This window comes from Schistocerca cancellata, chromosome 4, assembly GCF_023864275.1.
Source record: "Schistocerca cancellata isolate TAMUIC-IGC-003103 chromosome 4, iqSchCanc2.1, whole genome shotgun sequence".
Lineage (NCBI taxonomy): Eukaryota > Metazoa > Arthropoda > Insecta > Orthoptera > Acrididae > Schistocerca > Schistocerca cancellata.
The window spans coordinates 431,393,464-431,415,766 of record NC_064629.1 but is presented as its reverse complement, the minus strand read 5'-3'; the positions used below and the strand labels follow the sequence as shown (position 1 = coordinate 431,415,766).

Sequence of the window (22,303 nt, the reverse complement as noted above, 5' to 3'; positions counted from 1 at the left end):
TATTTCTGGAAACCAACGAATTAATTAAAATACCTAAGTACATATTTTGTATCTATCGCTACGTGTTGTGGCGATCGCCTATGTGAAGGAAAAGTGCTCAAATGCGTTCCATTACAATAACATTAAGTAACGATGTTGCCGATAGTAACACCTGCGTTTGCAGTGGCACTGTAACGCAACTCGAATATCTTTGTTCCTATACCATATACGAGGAGCCGAGGAAACGACAGGCGGACACAGGATGAACGTAGCTTGACATTTGAACTCTCAGCGCACACATTGGGAACCAGGACGTTGCTGGCCGTGTGATTTGTTTACAATAGCACTTCATTCATACCCGTGTGAATCCCCATACCGCATTCTTCACGGTTGTACCAGCAATTTCCATTTTTCGGATTCTTATCTAAATCTGTTGAAAATCATAGTGACATACAGTTATTGATTAAAAACTGAAAGTAACGAGCAGTATGTAGCTAACCGCTTGGTACAGTCAGCTCAGGAGACGCATTGGCGCTCAACAGAATTCAACTCACAATGGTGTTACCTGAGAAAAATAATCACCAAGAATCGAAACCGGTATATCCTAATAATTTTGTTACGATGGCCATCTTTCACTTTATTGTTTTGATTTTCCTGTCTTTAGCCTGCTGAAAATTGTACGAGGGTTTCGCCAGACACGTTTCGCTTTACTGGTAAAGCATAATCATAGAACCGAGCGAGGTGGCGCAGTAGTTAGCACACTGGACTCGCATTCGGGAGGACGACGGTTCAATCCCGTCTCCGGCCATCCTGATTTAGGTTTTCCGTGATTTCCCTAAATAGTTTCAGGCAAATGCCGGGATGGTTCCTTTGAAAGGGCACGGCCGATTTCCCTCCCAATCCTTCCCTAACCCGAGCTTGCGCTCCGTCTCTAATGACCTCGTTGTCGACGGGACGTTAAACACTAACCACCACCACCATAATCATAGAGAGCAATAAACTCCAGTCACCTCTGATGATGCATTACTGATAAAGAGGAGCACTTCTGTTGAAACACACTCTTAATTTGTAGTATGATTAAGACGGGTAAACTAAAATAATACTTGCGTATATCGCATCTTAATAGCCTGCAGCGCTAACACTGCGTCGCAGACACGCTTGGTTTTAGAAAGCATCGCTCGTGTGATACTCATCTTGACCTTTTCTCACATGGAATACTGCGAACTGTGGATGAAGGGCAACAGGTAGATTACATATTTCAGGATTACCGGAAAGCATTTGACACGGTGCTCCATTGCAAGCTGTTAACGAAGGTACGAGCATATGGAATAGGTCCTCTGATAAGTGAGGAGCTTGAAGACTTTTTAAGTAGCAGAACCCAGTATGTTGTCCTCGAGGACGAGTGGTCATCAGAGCCAAGGGTATCGTCAGGAATCCCCCAGGAATGTAGATGTCGTGACTAGGGCCTCCCGTCGGTTAGACCGTTCGCCGGGTGCAAGTCTTTCGATTTGACGCCACTTCAGTAGCCCCCGGTAGCTGAGTGGTGCCGGCACGGTAGCTCAGCGTGTTCGGTCAGAGCTGGTTGGCCTCTGTAATAAAAAACTAAAAACTGAGTGACAGGATCAACAAACGAACTTAAACGGATGTCATGTGTCGTCCGCAACGACAAAATGCGAAAAAAAAGTGGTCAGTGGGACAGAATGTCAATCCTAAGGGCCCGGGTTCGATTCCCGACTGGGTCGGAGATTTTCTCCGCTCAGGGACTGGGTGTTGTGTTGTCCTAATCGTCACCATTTCATCCACACCGACGCGCAAGTCGCCGAAGTGGCGTCAAATCGAAAGACCTGCACCCGGCGAGCGGTCTACCCTACGGGAGGACCTCGTCACACGACATTTATGTTATTTACCCCAGGAAACTGTGATAGAACCGCTGTTGTTCTCTGTATACATAAATGACTTGGCAGACAGGGTGCGCAGCAATCTACGATTATTTGCTGATGGTGCTGTGGTGATTGTAGAAAGATACAAGAGGACTTAGAGAAAATTTCTAGTTGGTGTGATGAATGGTAGGTAACTCTAAATGTGGAAAAATGTAAGTCACTGCGGCAGAACAAACCTTTAGTGTTCGGATACAAAATTGCCAGTGTCCTGCGTGACAGAGTCAAATTGTTTAAATATTTGGGCGTCATGCTGCAAAGCGATATGAAATGGAACGAGCATGTAAGAACTGTGATAGAGAGGCGAATGGTCGACTTCAGGTTATTGGGAGAAGTTTAGGAAAGAGTGGTTCATCTGTGAAGGAGACCCCATATAGGACACTGGTGCGACCTATTCTTGAGTACTGCTCGAGTGTTTGGGATCCGTACCAGGTCGAATTGAAGGAAGACGTCGAAGCAATTCAGAGGCGGGCTGCTAGATTTGTTACCAGTTAGTTAGAACAACACGTAAGTGTTGCAGAGTTGTTTCGGGAACTGGAATGGGAATCCCTGGAGGGAAGGCGACGTTCTGTTCGAGAAACACAATTAAGAAAATTTAGAGAACCGAAATTTGAAGCTGACTGCCAAGCGATTCTACTGTCACCAACACACTTTGTGCGTAAGGATGAATAAGATAAGATATTAGAAATTAGGGCTCTAGGGAGGCATATATTCAGTCGCTTTTCGTCGCTCTATTTGCGAGTTGAACAGGAGAGGAAATGACTAGTAGTGGTACAGGGTACCCTCCGCCACGCACCGTATGGTGGCTTGCGGAGTGTCGATGTAGATGTGGACTGTCTGATCAAAAGTATCCCGACACCCGTATGTATTGTGGAAGTGACCACTAGATGTAAATAGTTGTGGATAAGCCAATATGAAAGCAGGTAGGGTGTATTGTGCCGTCAGCACAGAAGCAATAACAGCAGGAGGGCTCAAGGATTGCGAACGTGGACGTGTCATTGGATGTCATCAGGGTAGGAGGGTAGTTTAAAATATCGCATGAGATCAGCAAAAGGAATCATTCGTGAGTTCCAAAGTGCTACCAGCAGTCTAGCTGGCACAATGACTGCGTAGAGAGTTAAAAAGAATGGGCAACACTGGTTGAGTAGCTCCTAATAACCCACACATTTCCATAGTCAGTGCTAAGCGAGGCTTGAGGTGGTGTGAAGAACGACGCCATTGGAAAGTGGATGATTGGAAACGATTGATTCGGACCAATAGATCACACTATACCCTGCGGCAATACGATGGAAGCGTTTCGGTTTGAAGAATGTGTGGAAAACGCTACTTTTCACGTGTGGTGCCAGCGGTGAAGAACGCACAGGTGGTGTTACGGTACGGGTTGCGCTTGGAATTTTAACATTTTACAGCATTGTGTACTGCGTACAGTAGAGTAATAGTTCGGAGACGATGATTTATTGTATCAGAGTGACAGTGCACCCTGTCCTAAGGGAACGTCTGTGAGACAAAGATTTGTGGACAATAACATTTCTGAAATGGCCCGTCCTGCCCAGAGTCCCAACCTGAAACCAATGGAGAAACTGCAGGATGTGTCGGAACGTGGACTTCGATTCAGTTCCCAGCGTCGAACATCAGTACCTTCTCAGGTTTCGGTTCCATTGCTCCAGAGACATTCAGACATCTCATTGAAAGTGAAAGTGCCTCCAGCAGAGTTCAAGCCGTCATAAAGGCGAAAGGTTGTCATACCCCGTAGTAATGTCCACTAATGAGTGTCCTGATCCGTTTGATAAGATTAGTGTACGTCTTTCGTGTCTCAGCATGCAGCAAGGGCCGTAGGTAGGAGCTATATCCCTTTAGGCAGATTGTGTGGTGTGGGCACTGGTGATAACTAAGCCGCAAAAATGTATTTTAGAAAGACTTTTTTAATTAAAAGCCTATACTGCAGCATTTAAAGTTTGGCAATGAATTTATAAGATTTTAAGATATAGTTTCTGATTTGAATCGATAGGATTAAAAAACATAATTGATTCCATAAGGTATTCAGCACCAATTATGTCCATGCAAAAAGTCATTTTCAGTTGCTGTTAATGCTAAGTGATAGGTACATTCTTAGATCTCGATATTAAGGAAAAGCCGTCCAAGTTTTATGGGTCCTGGTTTGGATGGAAAAAATGTGTGGAAGAATTTTTTTTTCACAAATCGCACTAATTTTAAACTGCCGAAATTTCGTTACCCAGTCTTTAAAAGTCTTACTAGGTTCGCCAAGTTAAGGGCCACGCACTTGATTGGGCGCCACTGGGAGTTCGATGCGAGAGTGCGCGGTGTTTGCGAGATGACTGCCGACTTAATTCGTATCAGCTGTCCACTGAAAAACTCAGAGCAATAAGTCTATGCGAAGTCCATGACGGCATTCAAATTAAAATGCTTTATATTTTACATTTTCGTGAAGCGGGCCCTAGGCTAAAGACTACGTAGCCTGCGCTTAAAAACGGCCTTGCTCGCTGCTGTTCGTGAAGTTAGCGGATGTGGCAAATGCTCTAGAGGGATACGTCGTCGTCTTATCAAAGGAACTGTATAGAGTGTAAACAATAGCTGTTGATAACATTTCACATTCGTGCAGGTAAAGTCGAGATGAACAAACTGGTATAGGATGCGTACGGTCTGTGAAGCCGGAGAATAATCTCAAATTGACCTGTAAAAGCCACCTAAGCTACAGCGCAAGCATTCCGCGCGTGATTTTGGCTAAAGTCGTCCTGGAATGTTGAAAATCCCTTGTTTTTGCACCTACAGAATGTAATATCGACGTTTATTCAGTTGCACCTCAAAACTGTGAAATTTAACCGCATAAAACTAACAATTAAATCGTTTAGTTTGCCTGGCCTTCTTACTACGAAGCTGCTGTGCTTGTAAGGATTAAGTGTAGATCGAATTATTAATATAATTGGTTTTTGCATAACGTTCAAAAAGTGGTTCAAATGGCTCTGAGCACTATGAGACTTAACTTCTGAGGTCATCAGCCCCTAGAACTTAGAACTACTTAAACCTAACTAACTTAAGGATATCACACACATCCATGCCCGAGGCAGGATTCGAACCTGCGACCGCAGCGGTCGCGCGGTTCCAGACTGTAGCGCCTAGAACCGCTCGGCCACAACGGCCGGTCATAACGTTCACAAAAGTCTTATTCTTTTATTACACTCTCGGGAAATTTAATAATGTTAACTAAAAAGCCGACTATAGAGAGCGAAAGGGTACTGAAAATACCACACGGCGCACACGCGATGTAACAGGTAACTTTTCCGGGCCACTTTTACGTTATTTCCTGGCTTCATAAGCCGCAAGTGTTCTATGTCAAATTGTTAGCCTCGATTTCACCTACTCGACTGTGGTACGATGGAAAAAGTTGTTTCCACCTAGCAAGTAAAATCGCGGTGTGGACTTAAGGAGACACCAAACGCTACGGGGAGTCATCCTAGTCCATCAGCACTCAATCGTCGTCGATAAGTCACGGAACATGGTTCAAGTCACGCACATAACCTACATCTGTACTTTGCGAATCTCTGACAAGTGCTAGATGGCAGTTCTTATTATTCCGGTTACTAACGTTTCTCCCCTTTCCATTTATGAATAGAGTATGGACAGTACGACTCTTTGTGTACTTATGTGCCAGCTGCTGTTTCGCTATTTTATCTGCTCGATCTATAGGGAGAAGTACGTATGGGACTGGCGAATATTCGCAGTTTCTACGACTGCAATAAACATTGGCGGCATAGACTGGAGTTAAGAGTCATGGGATACCTGCTAATATTACGTCGGGCGTTCTTTTGCCCGGCGTAGTGCAGCAGCTCGGCGTGGCATTGACTCAAGTCGTTGCAAATCCCCTGCAGAAATAGTGAGCCATGCTGCCCCTGCCCCTATAGCCGTCCGTAATTGCGAAAGTGTTACCGGTGCAGGATTTTGTGCACGAACTGATCTCTCGATTATGACCCATAAATGTTCGCTGAAATCAGGACCCGTCTGACCAGGCCACGGTTTTCAGTCGTCTGAGGTCCAACCGATTTGGTAACAAACCTAGGAGAGGCTTTGCAGGCGATGTCGTGCTTTTAGCAAACGCACTCAAGTCGGTCGTCTGCTGTCAGCTCATTGACGCCATATTTTGCCGCACTGTTCTAATGAATACGTTCGTCGTACGTCCCAGATTGATTTCTACGGTGACGTCACGTAGCGTTGCTTGTCTGTTAGCACTGACAACTCTACGCGAACGTCGCTGCTCTCGGTCGTTAAGTCAAGGACATCGGCCACTGTGTTGTCCGTGGTGAGAGGTAATGCCTGAAATTTGGTATTCTAGGCACACTCTTGATACTGTGGATGTCGGAATATTGAATTCCCTAACGATTTCCGAAATGGAAAGTCCCATTCGTCTAGCTCCCAACTACCATTCCGCGCTCAGTCTGTTAATTCCCCTCGTGCAGAAGCCTTTTCACATGAACTACTAGCGTACGAAAGATAGCTCCTCCATTGCATTGCACTATTATACCTTGTACGCGATACTAACGCCATCTGTATATGTGCATATCGTTATCCCTTGACTTTTGTGAACTCACTAGAGTATTTTGTTTAATGCAGATAAGAACATCCAGACTTCACTTTGAGATAAATAATGTGTGTTTTCCTATTTCAGGTGAGTGCTGACTGCAACGCGGAGAAAACACGCTGTGAGTACCCAGGTCGCCTCTAATGCACAGGGAAGCTGACAACCAAACCTGAATGCATCGCTACGTACTGCAAGTGAGACAGTGCTGAGAAAATTTGATTTCTAATTCTTAAATAAGGCGACTAGATTTTATCAAACAGGAAAAAGAAATCTAGCCGTAATATACCATTACAACAAATTTATTTGTATTTTTGTGAAGTATATATTAAATATGGCAGGAAGTAGTCATGAGGTCGAAACACTCACCAGCTCCACATGCACATATTGTGTACTCTTTTGCAATACAGGAAAGAGGATATAAAGTGGCCCACATCGGGCTCGGTGCGGGAAAACTTACACTCAGGTAGACAACGAACAATAGGTTTATTAATAACAACATAAATTCACTCTTCCCCGTCCTGAAGCATTAATGAACAAGAATATAAAATTATTTAGCTGTTAAAGTAACTGAGTTAGGTTAATACTTTTGGTAAGATTAGTGAGGGCTAGAGCGTTCGCCTAGAATGTCTGGTTCGCTGTCTGATATGAGGGTTGTCCAGAAAGTAAGTTCCGATCGGTCGCAAAATGGAAACCACTGTGAAAACCAGAAATGTTTTATTTGCAACTGTTAGGTACACCTTCCACCTACTTCTCTACATAGTCGCCGCTCCAAATTCGAGTTTTGTCGTAGTGTTGTATCAACTTTCCAATTTCCTCGTCATAGAAAGCAGCCGCCTGTGCTTTCGGCCAGTTAATCTGCACTGATCTGCAGCTCGTTGCCTGTGGAAAAATTTTGTCTTCATAGCGAGAGGTTCTTGTGAGCAGAGATGAGACTCAGGGGGAGCCAATTACGGACTGTATTGTGGCTGATCAAACACTTCTCACCGGAAACGCTGCAGGAGCGTCTTCATTGCCCCTGCAGTGTGCGGCCGAGAATTGGCATCCTCGACTGTTGTTTTATGTGGGCTGCATGATACAGGCGAAATCTCTAACCAGGCCCTCATACGTGGCAGGAGACGCTATTCCCTATGCATCTTTACGTGCTCACTGTTCACTAAAAACTGAAAAGAGCGACGCGACACGATCGACGGGCATACTAGAGACACTGCCCAACACATTTGTGCAAAGCTTTACCGGATTTTCCCAGTGGTTTCCATTTCGCGACCGATCGGAACTTATTTTCTGGACAACCCTCGTATTTGTCTTAAGGAGCAAGGTGAGACGAGTCACAATACGAAGTTGAATACCAAAATCCGGGAGGCCGAACATAGAGGGGCCAAGTCTCAGCATAGCAAGAAGCAAGACTGGTTCCACGTAGTTCCGGAAGTGGCGTACTCCGGTTGGAGAGTTGGCTTGTAAGTGCCGGATACGGGCTGGCTTAAACAGCGGCTGGCGGATAGGTTGGTCGCGGACTGTTTGCGGCTGTGTGATACGGCGAAAGGAAACAAGTCGTAGTAGCGATGCTGCTGCCAGTGATGCGAGCGCTCTGAGTCGCAGTGGCGGCTTCCTACATTACCCTTAATAACACGCCCGGTGTTGTACGGACTCGCGTCTGGACTCTTGTTGTCGTTGCCCCTGCAATCGCGTGTGTAGGCAACCCGTGGCGCTGTACTGTTATGTTGGTGGACTATTTCCCAGACATAGCACCAAAGATGTGGAACCACCTTTAAAACACAAAAACAGAAATAGAAATTTAAAGTCTGGTGATACGAGGCGAGAGAGGAGAAAAATCTGTGCGGCTTTTACCGTCATCGAATCAATGTAGTGCAACCGGCATTATGGACGCAACTCGTTATTTTCAAATGGAATGGAGGTTATGTGACATATCAAACAGATAAATATTTACACGAGAAAAAAATTGTTTCTTTCATTGCAGCGCAGCTTCATACATTTTCGAGTTACGTCACATTTTGCGCAGAACGAGGCTATTTCTGGTGAAAACAAAGACTACATCCGGCCATCCTGATTTAGGTTTTCCGTGATTTCCCTAAATCGTTCCAGGCAAATGCCGGGATGGTTCCTCTGAAAGGGCACGGCCGACTTCCATCCCTAATCCGATGAGACCGATGACCTCGCTGTTTGGTCTCTTTCCCCAAAACCAACCAACCAACCAAAAAGGCTACATGATGTGCTTGATACGTTGTCCGGCACGTTGTAAGGTTGTTAACCGGTTCACCTAGTCCTCGTGGACGTCAACCAACGCATGTACCGAAATGCGAGCACGAGCATTAACAGTCCGCTCCCTGACCACAGATTCCTCCGAGATGCGACGAGTGCTGCTCTCCGGATTCTTGTACGATGCCAGAATAGCGGTCGATGTTGCTTCATCCTTAGCCATTTCAGATGCTCCAGCTTTCTGTTCGTCTACGACAGAGCCAGTTTCACGGAATTTCGATGTCAGTTGCACCACCGCGCTGTGAGTAATGAGTGGGCTATATGCGTGACGTTTGTTGAAATCCGCTGTGATAAGATGGATGCTCCTCTCTGCTGATATCAGGACGATCTCAACGCGTTCGGATTCTGTTAACGCCATCAGCTTTTACGTCATCTGTTAGAAAGCAATATCAGTCATATATATTACTAAACTGTTAAAGTCACCCGATCCCAGTTGTAGTCTGCTTGTCTAACAGCAACAAAAATTTAATTTTCAGTATTTCACATAATTACTGACCGAATTTAAATTTTTTTAAATGGTGTCATAATCTACTCATTAATAGGTATAATCTTTCGTTAAAGGTTTAACACAAAAACTCAGGTATTACAGTTAGAAACTGTGTATGGCTTGAGGCAACGTAAAGCATGCCGCACAAATTACCAAGACTATATTCATCCAGTATTTGAGAATGGGAGCACTTAGAGACTTCCAACAAACCTTACCCATAATTTCAAACCTTTTCGAAACATCTTGCTGAAATCCCCACAAAATATTGAAACGAAAAAAGTTTATCACTTACTACGTTTTTCACTATTTTTGAAGTAATTTTACTGCTTTACTACTAATTCTGTTCGCAGCTTTTTTTGCAGACGGTATCCACATATACCACTGAATGTACTTGCAAAACTATATCATTGTATGACATACTGTTCAAGAGATACGACGTCATAAACATTGCGACGAGTGAAAAACTAGCTTCACTTAAAACGGGCTTGTTTTATACACGACAGTTCTGATTCTACATCTAAATCTGCATCGTTACTCTGCAATTCATACTTAAGTGCCTGGCAGAGGGTTCATCGAACCATTTGCATACTACTTCTCTACCATTCCCCTCTCGAATGGCACGTGGGAGAAAGGAACAACTAAATCTTTCCGTTAGAGCTCTGATTTCTCTTATTTTATTATGATCATTGCTCCCTACGTAGGTGGGTGTCAAAAAAATATTTTCGCATTCGGAACAGAAAGTTGGTGATTGAAATTTCTTAAACAGATCTCGCCGCAAAGAAAACCGCTTTTGTTTTAGTGACTGCCACCCCAACTCGCGTATCATATCAGTGACACTCTCACCCCTATTGCGCGATAACACGAAACGAGCTGCCCTTCTTTGCACTTTTTCGATGTCCTCCGTCAATCCTACCTCGTAAGGATCCCACACCGCGCAGCAATATTCCAGCAGAGGACGGACAAGTGTAATGTAGGCTGTCTCTTTAGTGGGTTTGTCGCATCTTCTAAGTGTTCTGCCAACAAAGCGCAGTCTTTGTTTCGCCTCCCCCACAATATTATCTATGTAGTCTTTACAATTTAAGTTGCTCGTAATTGTAATTCCTAGGTATTTAGTCGAATTGACAGCCCTTAGATTTGTGCGATTTATCGTGTACCCGCCAGATATCACTTCTATTCTACTCGATGATTTACCGTCTATCACTACGACCTGCGACCTTTCTGAGAGGAAATCACGAATCCAGTCACACAACTGAGACGATACTTCATATGCACGCAATTTTATTAATAGTCGCTTGTGAGGAACGTTATCAAAAGCTTTCTGGAAATCTAGGTATATGGAATCGATCTGTGATCCCTTGTCGACAGCACTCATTACTTCATGAGAATAAAGAGCTAGCTGTGTCGCACAAGAACGATATTTTCTGAATCCGTGTTGGTTATGTATCAATAAGTCATTCTCTTCAAGGTGATTCATAGTGTTAGAGTACAGTATATGCTCCAAAATCGTACTGCAAATTAAGGTCAGTGATACGGGTCTGTAATTCAATGGGTTACTCCTATTTCCTTTCTTGAATATTTCTGTGACCTGTGCTACTTTCCACTCTTTAGGAACAGACCTTTCGTCAAGTGAGCGGTTGTATATGATTGCTGAGAAAGGCGCTTTTGTGTCTGCATACTCTGAAGGGAACCTGACTGGTATGCCATATGGACCGGAAGACTTGCCTTTCTTAAGTGATTTGAGTTGTTTCGCAACACCTACGATATCTACTTTTATGTCACTCACGCTAACAGCTATTCTGGTTTCGAATTCAGGTATATTTACTTCATCTTCTTTCGTGAAGGAATTACAGAAAACTATATTTAGTAACTCCACTTTAGTGGCACCATCATCGGTAACATTTCCATCGCTATCGCGCAGTGACGGTATTGACTGTTTTTTTGCCACTGGTGTACTTTACATACGACCAGAATCTCTTTGGGTTTTCTACCATATTTTGAAACACTGTTTCATTGTGGAAACTATCTCGCATTGACGTCCGCACTAAATTTCGAGCTTCCGCGAAACTTAGCCAGTCTTGGGGATTTTGCGTTCTTCTGAATGTGAGATGCTTTTTTCGTTGCTTCTGCAACAGTGTTCTGATGTGTTTTGTGTACCATGGTGGATCAGTCCCGTCTCTTATTAACTTATGCGGTATGAATCTGTCTATTGCTGTCGATACTGTATCTTTGAATTTGAGCCATATCTGGTCTACACTTACATAATTAGCTTGGAAGGACTAGAGACACTCTCTTAGGAAGGTATCAAACGAATTTTTGTCTGTTTTAAATAGATATATCTTGCGTTTATTTTTAGTGGTTTTGGTTGATATGCTTTTGAGCCTCGCTACAATGACCTTGTGTTCACTAATCCCTGTATCCGTCACGCCGCTCTCTATTAGATCAGGATTATTTGTGGCTAAGAGGTCAAGTGTGTTTTCGCAACCATTTACAATTCGTGCGAGCTCATGAACTAATTGTTCAAAGTAATTCTCAGAGAAAGCATTTAGTACAATTTCGGAAGATGTTTTCTGTCTACCACCGGCTTTGAACATGTATTTTCGCCAACAAATCGAGGGTAGATTGAAGTCTCCACCAATTATAACTGTGTGAGTGGGGTACTTATTTGTGATGAGATTCAAGTTTTCTTTGAACTGTTCAGCTATTATAGCATCTGAGTTGAGTATCACCTCTACCCATAGTAATTCACAGGAACTATCTATTTCAACTTCACTACAAGATAAACCACTACCAACAGACACAAACACACCACCACCTACTTTATTTAATCTATCCTTTTTGAACACGGTTTACGCCTCTAAAAATTTATCTCTGGCTTCAGACAGCTTTCTGTTCCTATAACGATTTCAGCTTCAGTGCTTTCTATCAGCGCTTGAAGCTCTGGCACTTTGCCAACTCAGCTTCCTTTAAAGAATTGGGAGTGGAGGTGGGGAGGCGGAGAATGTTATTGATAACACAAGAATTAATTAAGCTATGCTCAGTTGAAAGACGTCACTGTTTCCCCTCGTGTAATTCTCTACATGTTTGATTTGTGCCATGACCCTTCCCCCGTTTTCATTTGAAAATTACGCGTTGCAGCCAAAATGATGGCTTCAAGAATGCCTGCCATGTCGGTAACATCGGTTAAGTTTTTCCCCATCGCCCCATCTCGTACTACTGGACATTAAATTTCTGTTTATTCAGCTGTTTTTGTTTGCAACAAGTGTTTCTACTTCTGCGGAGCACCCTGTATACCTATGGCTTCTATTTGGAATTCTATTTGGAAGGCAGCTCGCTCGATGGCTTCTCATATGTGACCAGCAACACAGGGAAACAGAGAGAGACCCTCATGGGCGCAGAGTATCACTCAAACCATCTCGACGCAGGGCGGTGCTTTGTCGTGCTGACAGTGTAGCTGGCCTGCTGGGTGCTGAAAGCGAACGGTCCATGGGCACCTGTTTCGTTTGGAAATGAGAGAAAACGGCAGATTTACGAGACACTCAATTTCATCCCATGTAAACGTTCCCCACGCGAAAATGGAAAGAAGAGCTAGATTTCACGCCACGTTGGTGAAGATATCATGTTCTACGGACCGCACACCTATCTGAAAGGTATTGATGATCGTGATGTTGTTTCAGAGACAGTGGCCACCAAATACAGAAACTTAATCAAGAAAACTAGGGACTATGAATTTTCGTAAAGACGTTTCGCTTATGATGGAGTTATCTGTAATGAAGTGTTGTCCTAAAAAGCTGCAAAAATATTCAGTCAGAGTTTGATAAGATTGAAAAGTGGTGCAAGGATTGGCAACTTGCTTTAAATTTACAAAAGCCGCGGTGCAGCTTTCGTCTCGAAGCACAGATGTTTCTTGCAGCCATCCCGCACCAGGTGGTTACAATTTATTCTAATCTCATTGATGGAATAGATTCGAACTCCCCTGATCCCCCAAAAACTGACGGAGGAGATCGGGTAGACTGTGAACAAACTGTCTGCCGATGGGGAGACATCTGGCGACGGCGTCTGGCTATCATTGTTCGTGACACAGTGCCCGCAACCTTACACGTGCGAGGGTTGCGAGCCGTCTAGACGGTTTCGTGAACTCCGAAGTGCTCCACGAAATTAGTTTTAACACTTGGCTGTTTCATCCAAATGACCTCAGGAGCAGAAATGCAGAGAGATCATTGGTCAAATCCTTCTCCCAAGAGTATAACAACTGTGGGACGTGGTGCTTCCTTCAAAGAATTTTCAGTAGTTTATTTTCAAAAAAAATGTTCAAATGTGTGTGAAATCTTAGGCGACTTCACTTCTAAGGTCATCAGTCCCAAAGCTTACACACTACATAACCTAAATTATCCTAAGGACAAACACACACACCCATGCCCGAGGGAGGACTCGAACCTCCGCCGGGACCAGCCGCACAGTCCATGACTGCAGCGCCTTAGACCGCTCGGCTAATCCCGCGCAGCGTTTATTTTCAACGAGTGCTAAAAAACGCTTGCATCTTGGGAAAGTCAGTAGACCTTAAGCCAGTTTAATGGGCCCTGTCCTCAGCCACATGCAGGCTGGGCGAAATAATACGGGTTGGAGTATGCGGGACTGACATTTGTTAATGAACGTCGCAGAAGATACTGGCAATGTCTCGGTTGACGACGATGCAGCGCTGTGCACGATTTATGAAACTGGGAGACACACGTAGCAGAGGGATGGCAAGAATAGCGTTTTCAGTGTTCTGCCGTAGCTCTGCGATAGTGTGCGGATTATTTAAGTACAGTGTGTTCGTAACTAAAGTTCCAGTTTCAAAACTCTATAGAAAGAGAACCACTTTTCAGAATGACGTCAAATTTTAACAGCATATTATTGACGCAGGGAGAAACGTTCTAAAACAAAAGAATTTAACGAAAATTTTACCAATAGATGGCGCTGTAAGTCTCCTAACGTAAGTGGTGTTGGCTACAAATGACAGATGAATCGCAATACGACAGCTGTGGTGAGAGTTCACATTACACCTTTCGAAATGTCCAATGAGCATGACTGCCGTCAACAGCTGTGGCACTCTTAAATAGGTAAGCCCATCCACCTTGGAAAGAGCTAACCACGTCGGATGGCATCGGTCTTTAATTTTTCTGGGGTCAAAAACCACATAAAAAATCAAAATGACATATATTTTTAATTGTGCTGAGGCCGAAAACCACGTAAAAAGCAAAATGACATCGGCTTGTAATTATGGTGAGACTGACACAAGACATGTTGAATTTGCTGTCCACCGTTTCCTGCCACAACTTGGTTCGAGAAACAGCATTTTCCATAACAGATCAGAGTGCTTCGGGGATTACGTTCAGGATGCGTTGCGCAACGCGTGCTTTCAGTTCAGCTACGTTCGTAATTGACGCACTGAGCACACAATCTTTCAGCTAACACCACAGCCAGAAGTAACACGGATTATGATCGCGTGGTCTGAGGCACCTTGTCACGGTCCGCGCGGCTCCCCCCCCCCCCCCCCCCCCCCCGTCGGAGGTTAGAGTCGTCCCTCGGGCATGGGTGTGTGTGTTGTCCTTAGGATAAGTTAGTTTAAGTTAGATTAAGTAGTGTGTAGGCTTAGGGACCGATGACCTCAGCAGTTTGGTCCCATAAGGCATTACCACAAATTTCCAAGGATTATGATCAGGTGATCTAGACGGCCAGAAAAATGACTGCTGATAGTTGTAGCATTTCCGAAATGCTTCTGCAGCAGCTGCTCCACTGTCTGTGCAATGTGCGAAGGAGCGCCATTTTGTATAAAAATAATCCTACCCACACATCCACGCTGTTAAAGAGTTGGAATGATTTTTGTGCCTAAAAGACCATCATAGCGTTTACTAGTGACGGCACAGGTGACAGGACCCGCAGGACTCATCTCCTCGAAAAAACACTGCCCTACGAGATAACCCATGCTGTGAGCCCGCACCCGACAGTCACCTTTGGAGAATGAAAAGACACTGCTTGATATGCGTGCGGATATTCCGTTGCTCGTATTCTGCAATTCTGCGTACTGACGTGTGCTTGGACATAAAAATGAGCTTAGTCTTTCCACAGAATGTTCCCTGGCTATTCATTTTCCACTTCTATGCCAAGATATTTCAGAGCGAACGTTTGTGTTGCTGGCAAGCCGTCATGAAGCAACAAACGAACAGGAGTGATTTTGAATTGATAGCAATGCAGGGTGTTTCGTACTCGCAGCCGGCCGGAGTGGCCGTGCGGTTCTAGGCGCTACAGTCTGGAGCCGAGCGACCGCTACGGTCGCAGGTTCGAATCCTGCCTCGGGCATGGATGTGTGTGCTGTCCTTAGGTTAGGTAGGTTTAATTAGTTCTAAGTTCTAGGCGACTGATGACCTCAGAAGTTAAGTCGCATAGTGCTCAGAGCCATTTCAACCATACTCGCAGGCATGCCCAACGTTCGGGAAATTCTCCGTGCACCGCATCTTTGCACACCAGCGCTCGATCATACCTGCAATGCCGTGGCCACATCTTCGACAGACGTCGGATCAACTGCTTTCCTCCCTGTACCACACTGCACTTCAAAAATATCCGTCTTTTGGAATTTTGTAATAGTTTTCTTTGGTTCTTCAGTAGACATCTGACTAATACTTTTTTTCATATTCTCGAGTATCGGAAACTTCTGCAGGGGTACAGGCACGCAGTCGCCGTTTTTGTAAATGAGCTTTACCAGCAGCGCGCGATCGTTCATGGAGATAGCTATGTTGGCGTCTCGGACGCAAAATGAGCAACAGCTGTGCTCCGTGCTTATTCTGACGCTTACAGCGTCATCTATTGGTTAAATTTTCGTCAAAAGTATTTTTTGTTGCATGACGTTTCCGCCTGAGTCAATAATATGCTGTTCAAATTTGGTGTCATTCTGAGCAGTGGTTCTCTTTCTACAGGGTTAAGAAACTGGAACCATAATTGTGGACACCCTGTACACCTGACATTCAGTTTGCCCACACAGGTAAAAATCACAGGGAGAGAGATTAGACGACCGAAGTGACCAGGAGATTGCAATGCGTCTGCCGATTGCCCTCTCCTCGCGCAACACCATATGCATCCGTGACAAGACAGTCAACGCGGTGTGCGTTGTTGCTGCGTCATACCGAAAATGTCAGTACAGTCGTTCATCATCTGTCAGTTGATCACAATATGGATTTAATAGTTTCTGAACACACCGGTTAGCACTAACACTTTCTGGGCCAGTTTAATTTTGGCACTCTGTAGGAGGATTACGGAAGGACGAATTAAAAGTCTCCCAGCTGGACATGGGCCCATCACCCTGGTTGCAGGAAAATGGCTCTGGCGTTCAGAAGAGCCCCCAGTGCGCCGAGGAATATGTTACACTTTTTGTCAACACCATTGAATGCGCCGATATGGTGCTTCTTGGTCATCCTGTGATCGACCATCACGTTACGGACACGGAATCCCTACAGATAAAGTAAAAAGTGGCTTTGTGTTCGTTGTGGGCTGTTTGGGATGGCCATTTTGTTTTTTGGACCATTGTGGCTGTAATATTGTGCAACGACAGAACTGTGGCATGGTTCGACGACGCCGAGAAGACGAAGGCACTTACAGAATAAAACCCGAACTCGACCGACAAAATTTTGGCGTTTGTTCAGGTATCTTCGCCGATTGTTTTGGTATTAGGGGTCCGTGACCTCCATTGGCTTATTATGGAGTAATTGGATGTCGTTTGACTTGTTACCCTCATTAATTGCACTGAAAAATTTTTCACAACAGTGGAAATGTTGACTGTAATGTATTCGGTGGTCTGTCCTAAGAGTCGTCGGGCACATTTTCAGCAGATATTTGCAGTTCCCGTTTTTGCACAGTGTAGCTAGTCAGCGCAAAGAAACAGCGCTCATCACGTCTTTCACGCGAAGCCCAGTGTGGGCGGAAAGCGTCCGTTTGTTTCCCGTTGCAAACAGAATGACTTTTAAAGCGGAATTTTCCGTGCTCACTCGATAGAGCGGTCCCAGGTTAGTCCAGTTCGATATTTTTTGTTCCTATGTATTAACAGGAACAGTAAAACTCGAAGAACAACCAGCACTCCCATAAGCGACAACACTGCCCTGGTACGCGCTAACTGCTACCGCCAAGCATGCAGCGCTACTGACTCACTGCTGGAACACTGGATATTCATTGTGTTTCACTGTGCCTGTTAATACATATCAATAAAACAGACATCGGGCTAGACTAATTTGGGAACGCTCTATCGAATGGGCGCCCGACTACCCTTAGGCGAAACACACCTGCTGGGGAGAGAGAGGGGGAGAGAGGGGGGGGGGAGAGAGAGAGAGAGAGAGAGTGACTGTGAGTGTGAGCGAGTGAGTCTTCTTTGGAAAGAAAACTCCATTCACTCACGATACCTGTCTTTGACACCCGTCTTACCCACATCACTCTTAGTGCTCTAGTCCTCAAGCTTGCATTTGGTACTGCTCGGTTCTGTCCTGGATTCGTTTACCCGACAGGATTAGCTGTAGGTTAACAGTGAAACATAGCAGTGTGGATAAATTTATGATGAAGAGTTGCCGATATGCACCTCGCATGTGTTTTCACTGAATGCAGTGGAAGAGCAGCTATGCGGAGCTTTTCTGCCAGCGACAGTAACCACATCACAGTACTCGTACTTCAGCGTCTGACGATTGTTGCATTACTTCGTGTTTTGCGTTGTACGTTTTCTATTGGCATTACAGGCATTTTCACTGTTGTAAAGGTAATTTTATATAAACAATCTAAGAAAATAGCAAAAATAAATCGTAATTATATTATTATTCTGTAACGAGCCACCGGCGACCACGAGTCCCATCATCATCATCATCATCATCATCATCATGTGGTCTTCAGTCCTGAGACTGGTTTGATGCAGCTCTCCATGCTACCCTATCCTGTGCAAGTTTCTTCATCTCCCAGTACCTACTGCAACCTATATCCTTCTGAATCTGCTTAGTGTATTCATCTCTTGGTCTCCCTCTACGATTTTTACCCTCCACGCTGCCCTCCAATGCTAAATTTGTGATCCCTTGATGCCTCAGAACATGTCCTACCAACCGGTCCCTTCTTCTCGTCAAGTTGTGCCACAAACTCCTCTTCTCCCCAATTCTATTCAATACCTCCTGATTAGTTATGTGAGCTACCCATCTAATCTTCAGCATTCTTCTGTAGCACCACATTTCGAAAGCTTCTATTCTCTTCCTGTCCAAACTATTTATTGTCCATGTTTCACTTCCATACATGGCTACACTCCATACAAATACTTTCAGAAACGACTTCCTGACATTTAAATCTATACTCGATGTTAACAAATTTCTCTTCTTCAGAAACGCTTTCCTTGCCATTGCCAGTCTACATTTTATATCCTCTCTACTTCGTCCATCATCAGTTATTTTGCTCCCCAGATAGCAAAACTCCTTTACTACTTTAAGTGTCTCATTTCCTAATCTAATTCCCTCAGCATCACCCGACTTAATTCGACTACATTCCATTATCCTCGTTTTGCTTTTGATAAGGTTCATCTTATATCCTCCTTTCAAGACACTGTCCATTCCGTTCAACTGCTGTTCCAAGTCCTTAGCTGTCTCTGACAGAATTACAATGTCATCGGCGAACTGCAAAGTTTTTATTTCTTCTCCATGGATTTTAATACCTACTCCGAATTTTTCTTTTGTTTCCTTTACTGCTTGCACAATATACAGATTGAATAACATTGGGGAGAGATTACAACCCTGTCTCACTCCCTTCCCAACCACTGCTTCCCTTTCATGCCCCTCGACACTCATAACTGCCATCTGGTTTCTGTACAAATTGTAAATAGCCTTTCGCTCCCTGTATTTTACCTCTGCCACCTTTAGAATTTGAAAGAGAGTGTTCCAGTCAAAATTGTCAAAAGCTTTCTCTAAGTCTACAAATGCTAGAAACGTAGGTTTGCCTTTCCTTAATCTTTCTTCTAAGATAAGTCGTAAGGTCAGTATTGCCTCACGTGTTCCAATATTTCTACGGAATCCAAACTGATCTTCCCCGAGGTCGGCTTCTACCAGTTTTTCCATTCGTCTGTAAAGAATTCGCGCTAGTATTTTGCAGCTGTGACTTGTTAAACTGATAGTTCGGTAATTTCCACATCTGTCAACACCTGTTTTCTTTGGGATTGGAATTATTATATTCTTCTTGAAGTCTGAGGGTACTTCGCCTGTCTCATACATCTTGCTCACCAGATGGTAGAGTTTTGTCAGGACTGGCTCTCCCAAGGCCGTCAGTAGTTCTAATGGAATGTTGTCTACTCCTGGGGCCTTGTTTCGGCTCAGGTCTTTCAGTGCTCTGTCAAACTCTTCACGCAGTATCGTATCTCCCATTTCATCTTCATCGAGTCCCATATACCAAAATATTCAGTAAATATCCGTACACTAAAATATTCATGAAATATTCCCGAATAACCTCCGGAATTTTGTCTGTGGAGTTGGGTTCATCATGCGGAAATAAGAAAGTCTGAAGGTTTAGTATCCTCATTGACGTCTTTGGCAGCTTTCCCACTTCGTTCGGAAGATAACAGGCTGACGTACTGTGGCTGGTGGATTACAAAACATTTGAAGCCCAATTTCTTAACGTTTTACGACGTAAACGATGTTTAGGCTTCCGTCAGACGTTAGGGTGTTTCACGTCTTGCGTGCTGCCTCTGGTAATTTGTTTATGGCGCCTCCCCCAAAAACACATTTTAGTAAAATCGTTTATACAGAACGAATGACCTAAAGTTTGGACCGCAAATATTGCGAAAAGGGTTTGTATTGTTAGCTAATCAACAGATTGTAACAATACTTAGAAAGTGTAATTTTTGTTGAAAAATACACGTACTTAAATGGAACAATGCCTATTAATAAACTAAAAGGAGGGTAAATTAGAATATCAGTGGTACTTGTTGCGGATTTTAGTGCGAGTCGTGTACGAGATATCCTGTTTTCAAAGCTTCTCCACCAGATTGTTTGTGCCACTTGTTTGTGCCACTCACCCTGCGTAGTTGCTAGGTACGATGTTGTTGTGTTGGCTTACAGTGCGCTTGTGTGTTCCTTGAGTACATCGCAACTTGCTAGTTAGTGTGTTACAGTCCAAGCAGTAGGTCTCGAGTGGACGATGGCATTTATAAATGCAGAAAAAGGGCTGTCAATTCGACTAAATACCTAGGAATTACAATTACGAGTAACTTGAAATGGAAATACCACATAGATAATATTGTGGGGAAGACGAAACAAAGACTGCGCTTTGTTGGCAGAACACTTAGAAGCTGCGACAAACCCACTAAAGAGACAGCCTACATTACACTTGTCCGTCCTCTGCTGGAATATTGCTGCGCGGTGTGGGATCCTTACGAGGTAGGATTGACGGAGGACATCGAAAAAGTGCAAAGGAGGGCAGCTCGTTTCGTGTTATCGCGCAATAGGTGTGTGTGTGTGTGTGTGTGTGTGTGTGTGTGTGTGTGTGTGTGTGTGTGTGTGTCACTGATATGATACGCGAGTTGGGGTGGCAGTCACTGAAACAAAGGCTGTCTTCTTTGCGGCGAGATCTATTTACGAAATTTCAATCACCAACTTTATCTTATGAATGCGAAAATATTTTGTTGACACCCATCTACGTAGGGAGAAATGACCATCATAATAAAATAAGAGAAATCAGAGTTCGAACGGAAAGATTTAGTTGTTCCTTTTTCCCACGCGCCATTCGAGAGTGGAATGGTAGAGAAGTAGTGTGAAAATGGTTCGATGAACCCTCTGCCAGGCACTTAAGTGTGAATTGCGGAGTAACCATGTAGATGTAGATGTAGAAAAGTCGCCATGCTCACGGTGTATGGAGAGTGTAGGAAGAATGCAGTTACTTCTTGTACGGTGTTTGCGGCAAGATGTCCCAATAGACGTCAGCCATCTCGGCAATTATTATCAATCTCCTCACCCCGTTCGTGGAAGTGGTAGCGTAACACCTAGGCTATATAACAGAAGGAAACAAGCGACGGGGAGACGAGGGGGAAATTAATGTTCTTGCTGCTGTTGCAGTTGATCGCACGTCAGCTCTCGTGCAATCGCATGAGCCAGGAAAGTGTCCTAAGCGTTCTCCATCGACATAGGTTCGATCCCTGTCACATCTCTCTCCAGCAAGGACTGCATGGTAACGATTGTGAGAACCGTGTTAACTTCTGTACATGGCCATTAAGACAGGGTACTCCACATGTATCGTGTATCTTGTTAAGTGATCAGGCTACATTTACCAATCATGGCCAAAATTTTCAGAATCAAATACATGCAGTATTCAAAGAGAAGTACAAAAATGTCCTGTTTATGGCCCTACAGCACCTGGAACTTAAGACTCAAACAAGTGGCACCAATCAAAGGAATAAACAGAAGTAGAGATGGATGATTTTAGAAACCGGGACTCGGAAGTTTCAGCTCAGATGTCAGAGAAGAAGAGAGTTTTACGAAAGTAAGTTTGAAGATTTGCAGAAAGCACTCGAGATGATTAAATTTGTAGTTCTATAATTGTGTTTAGTAAGGAGATATTTCATTTGGTTCCCTTGCGTTTCCTATTACTCTTCAAGTTGAGAATTTTTTTTAATTAATTCATTTCGCAATTCAAAGCGTGCCGAACTAAGGAGGACAAAGACTTTAGTGTTTCATTTCTACTCAAGATATAAATTTTTAAGGTCTATTAATTTAAGTAAAGGAACTTTACCTCTAAAAAATTGGTGAAGACGATTGCTCACAAAAATCAGAAAACTCGTGTTCGAGCCCTAGTCTCGCACAAATTTCATTTAGTCACGATATGTTCGTTACATTCGATTTCAGCATTTCTGGACATTACTTCACCGATATCATTTCATTTCAGACAAATAAATTCAGCTGATATCTTTACTTGATGTAAGGACTGGAGCCGCGCGAACTGAGTCGCCATGTCACAAATTGCGCAACCCCTCCCGCCGGAGGTTCGAGTCCTCCCGCG

The 22,303-nt window shown here is 44.0% G+C and overlaps 1 protein-coding gene across 2 annotated transcripts in view; it reads left to right on the top strand.

The window, feature by feature from the left end:
- Window positions 1-22,303, top strand: part of LOC126185026 (amidophosphoribosyltransferase-like) — a 247,646-nt gene that overhangs the window by 137,824 nt on the left and 87,519 nt on the right. Inside the window, exon 1 of one of the 2 annotated variants that reach the window (XM_049927755.1) lies at window positions 6,669-6,704. The exons of the other annotated variant lie outside the window; for it this stretch is intronic. Coding sequence (XP_049783712.1) covers window positions 6,684-6,704 — 21 coding nt within the window. The 5' untranslated portion in view covers window positions 6,669-6,683. Of the gene's footprint in view, window positions 1-6,668; window positions 6,705-22,303 lie in introns of those variants that run through there. 2 annotated transcript variants of the gene reach the window in all.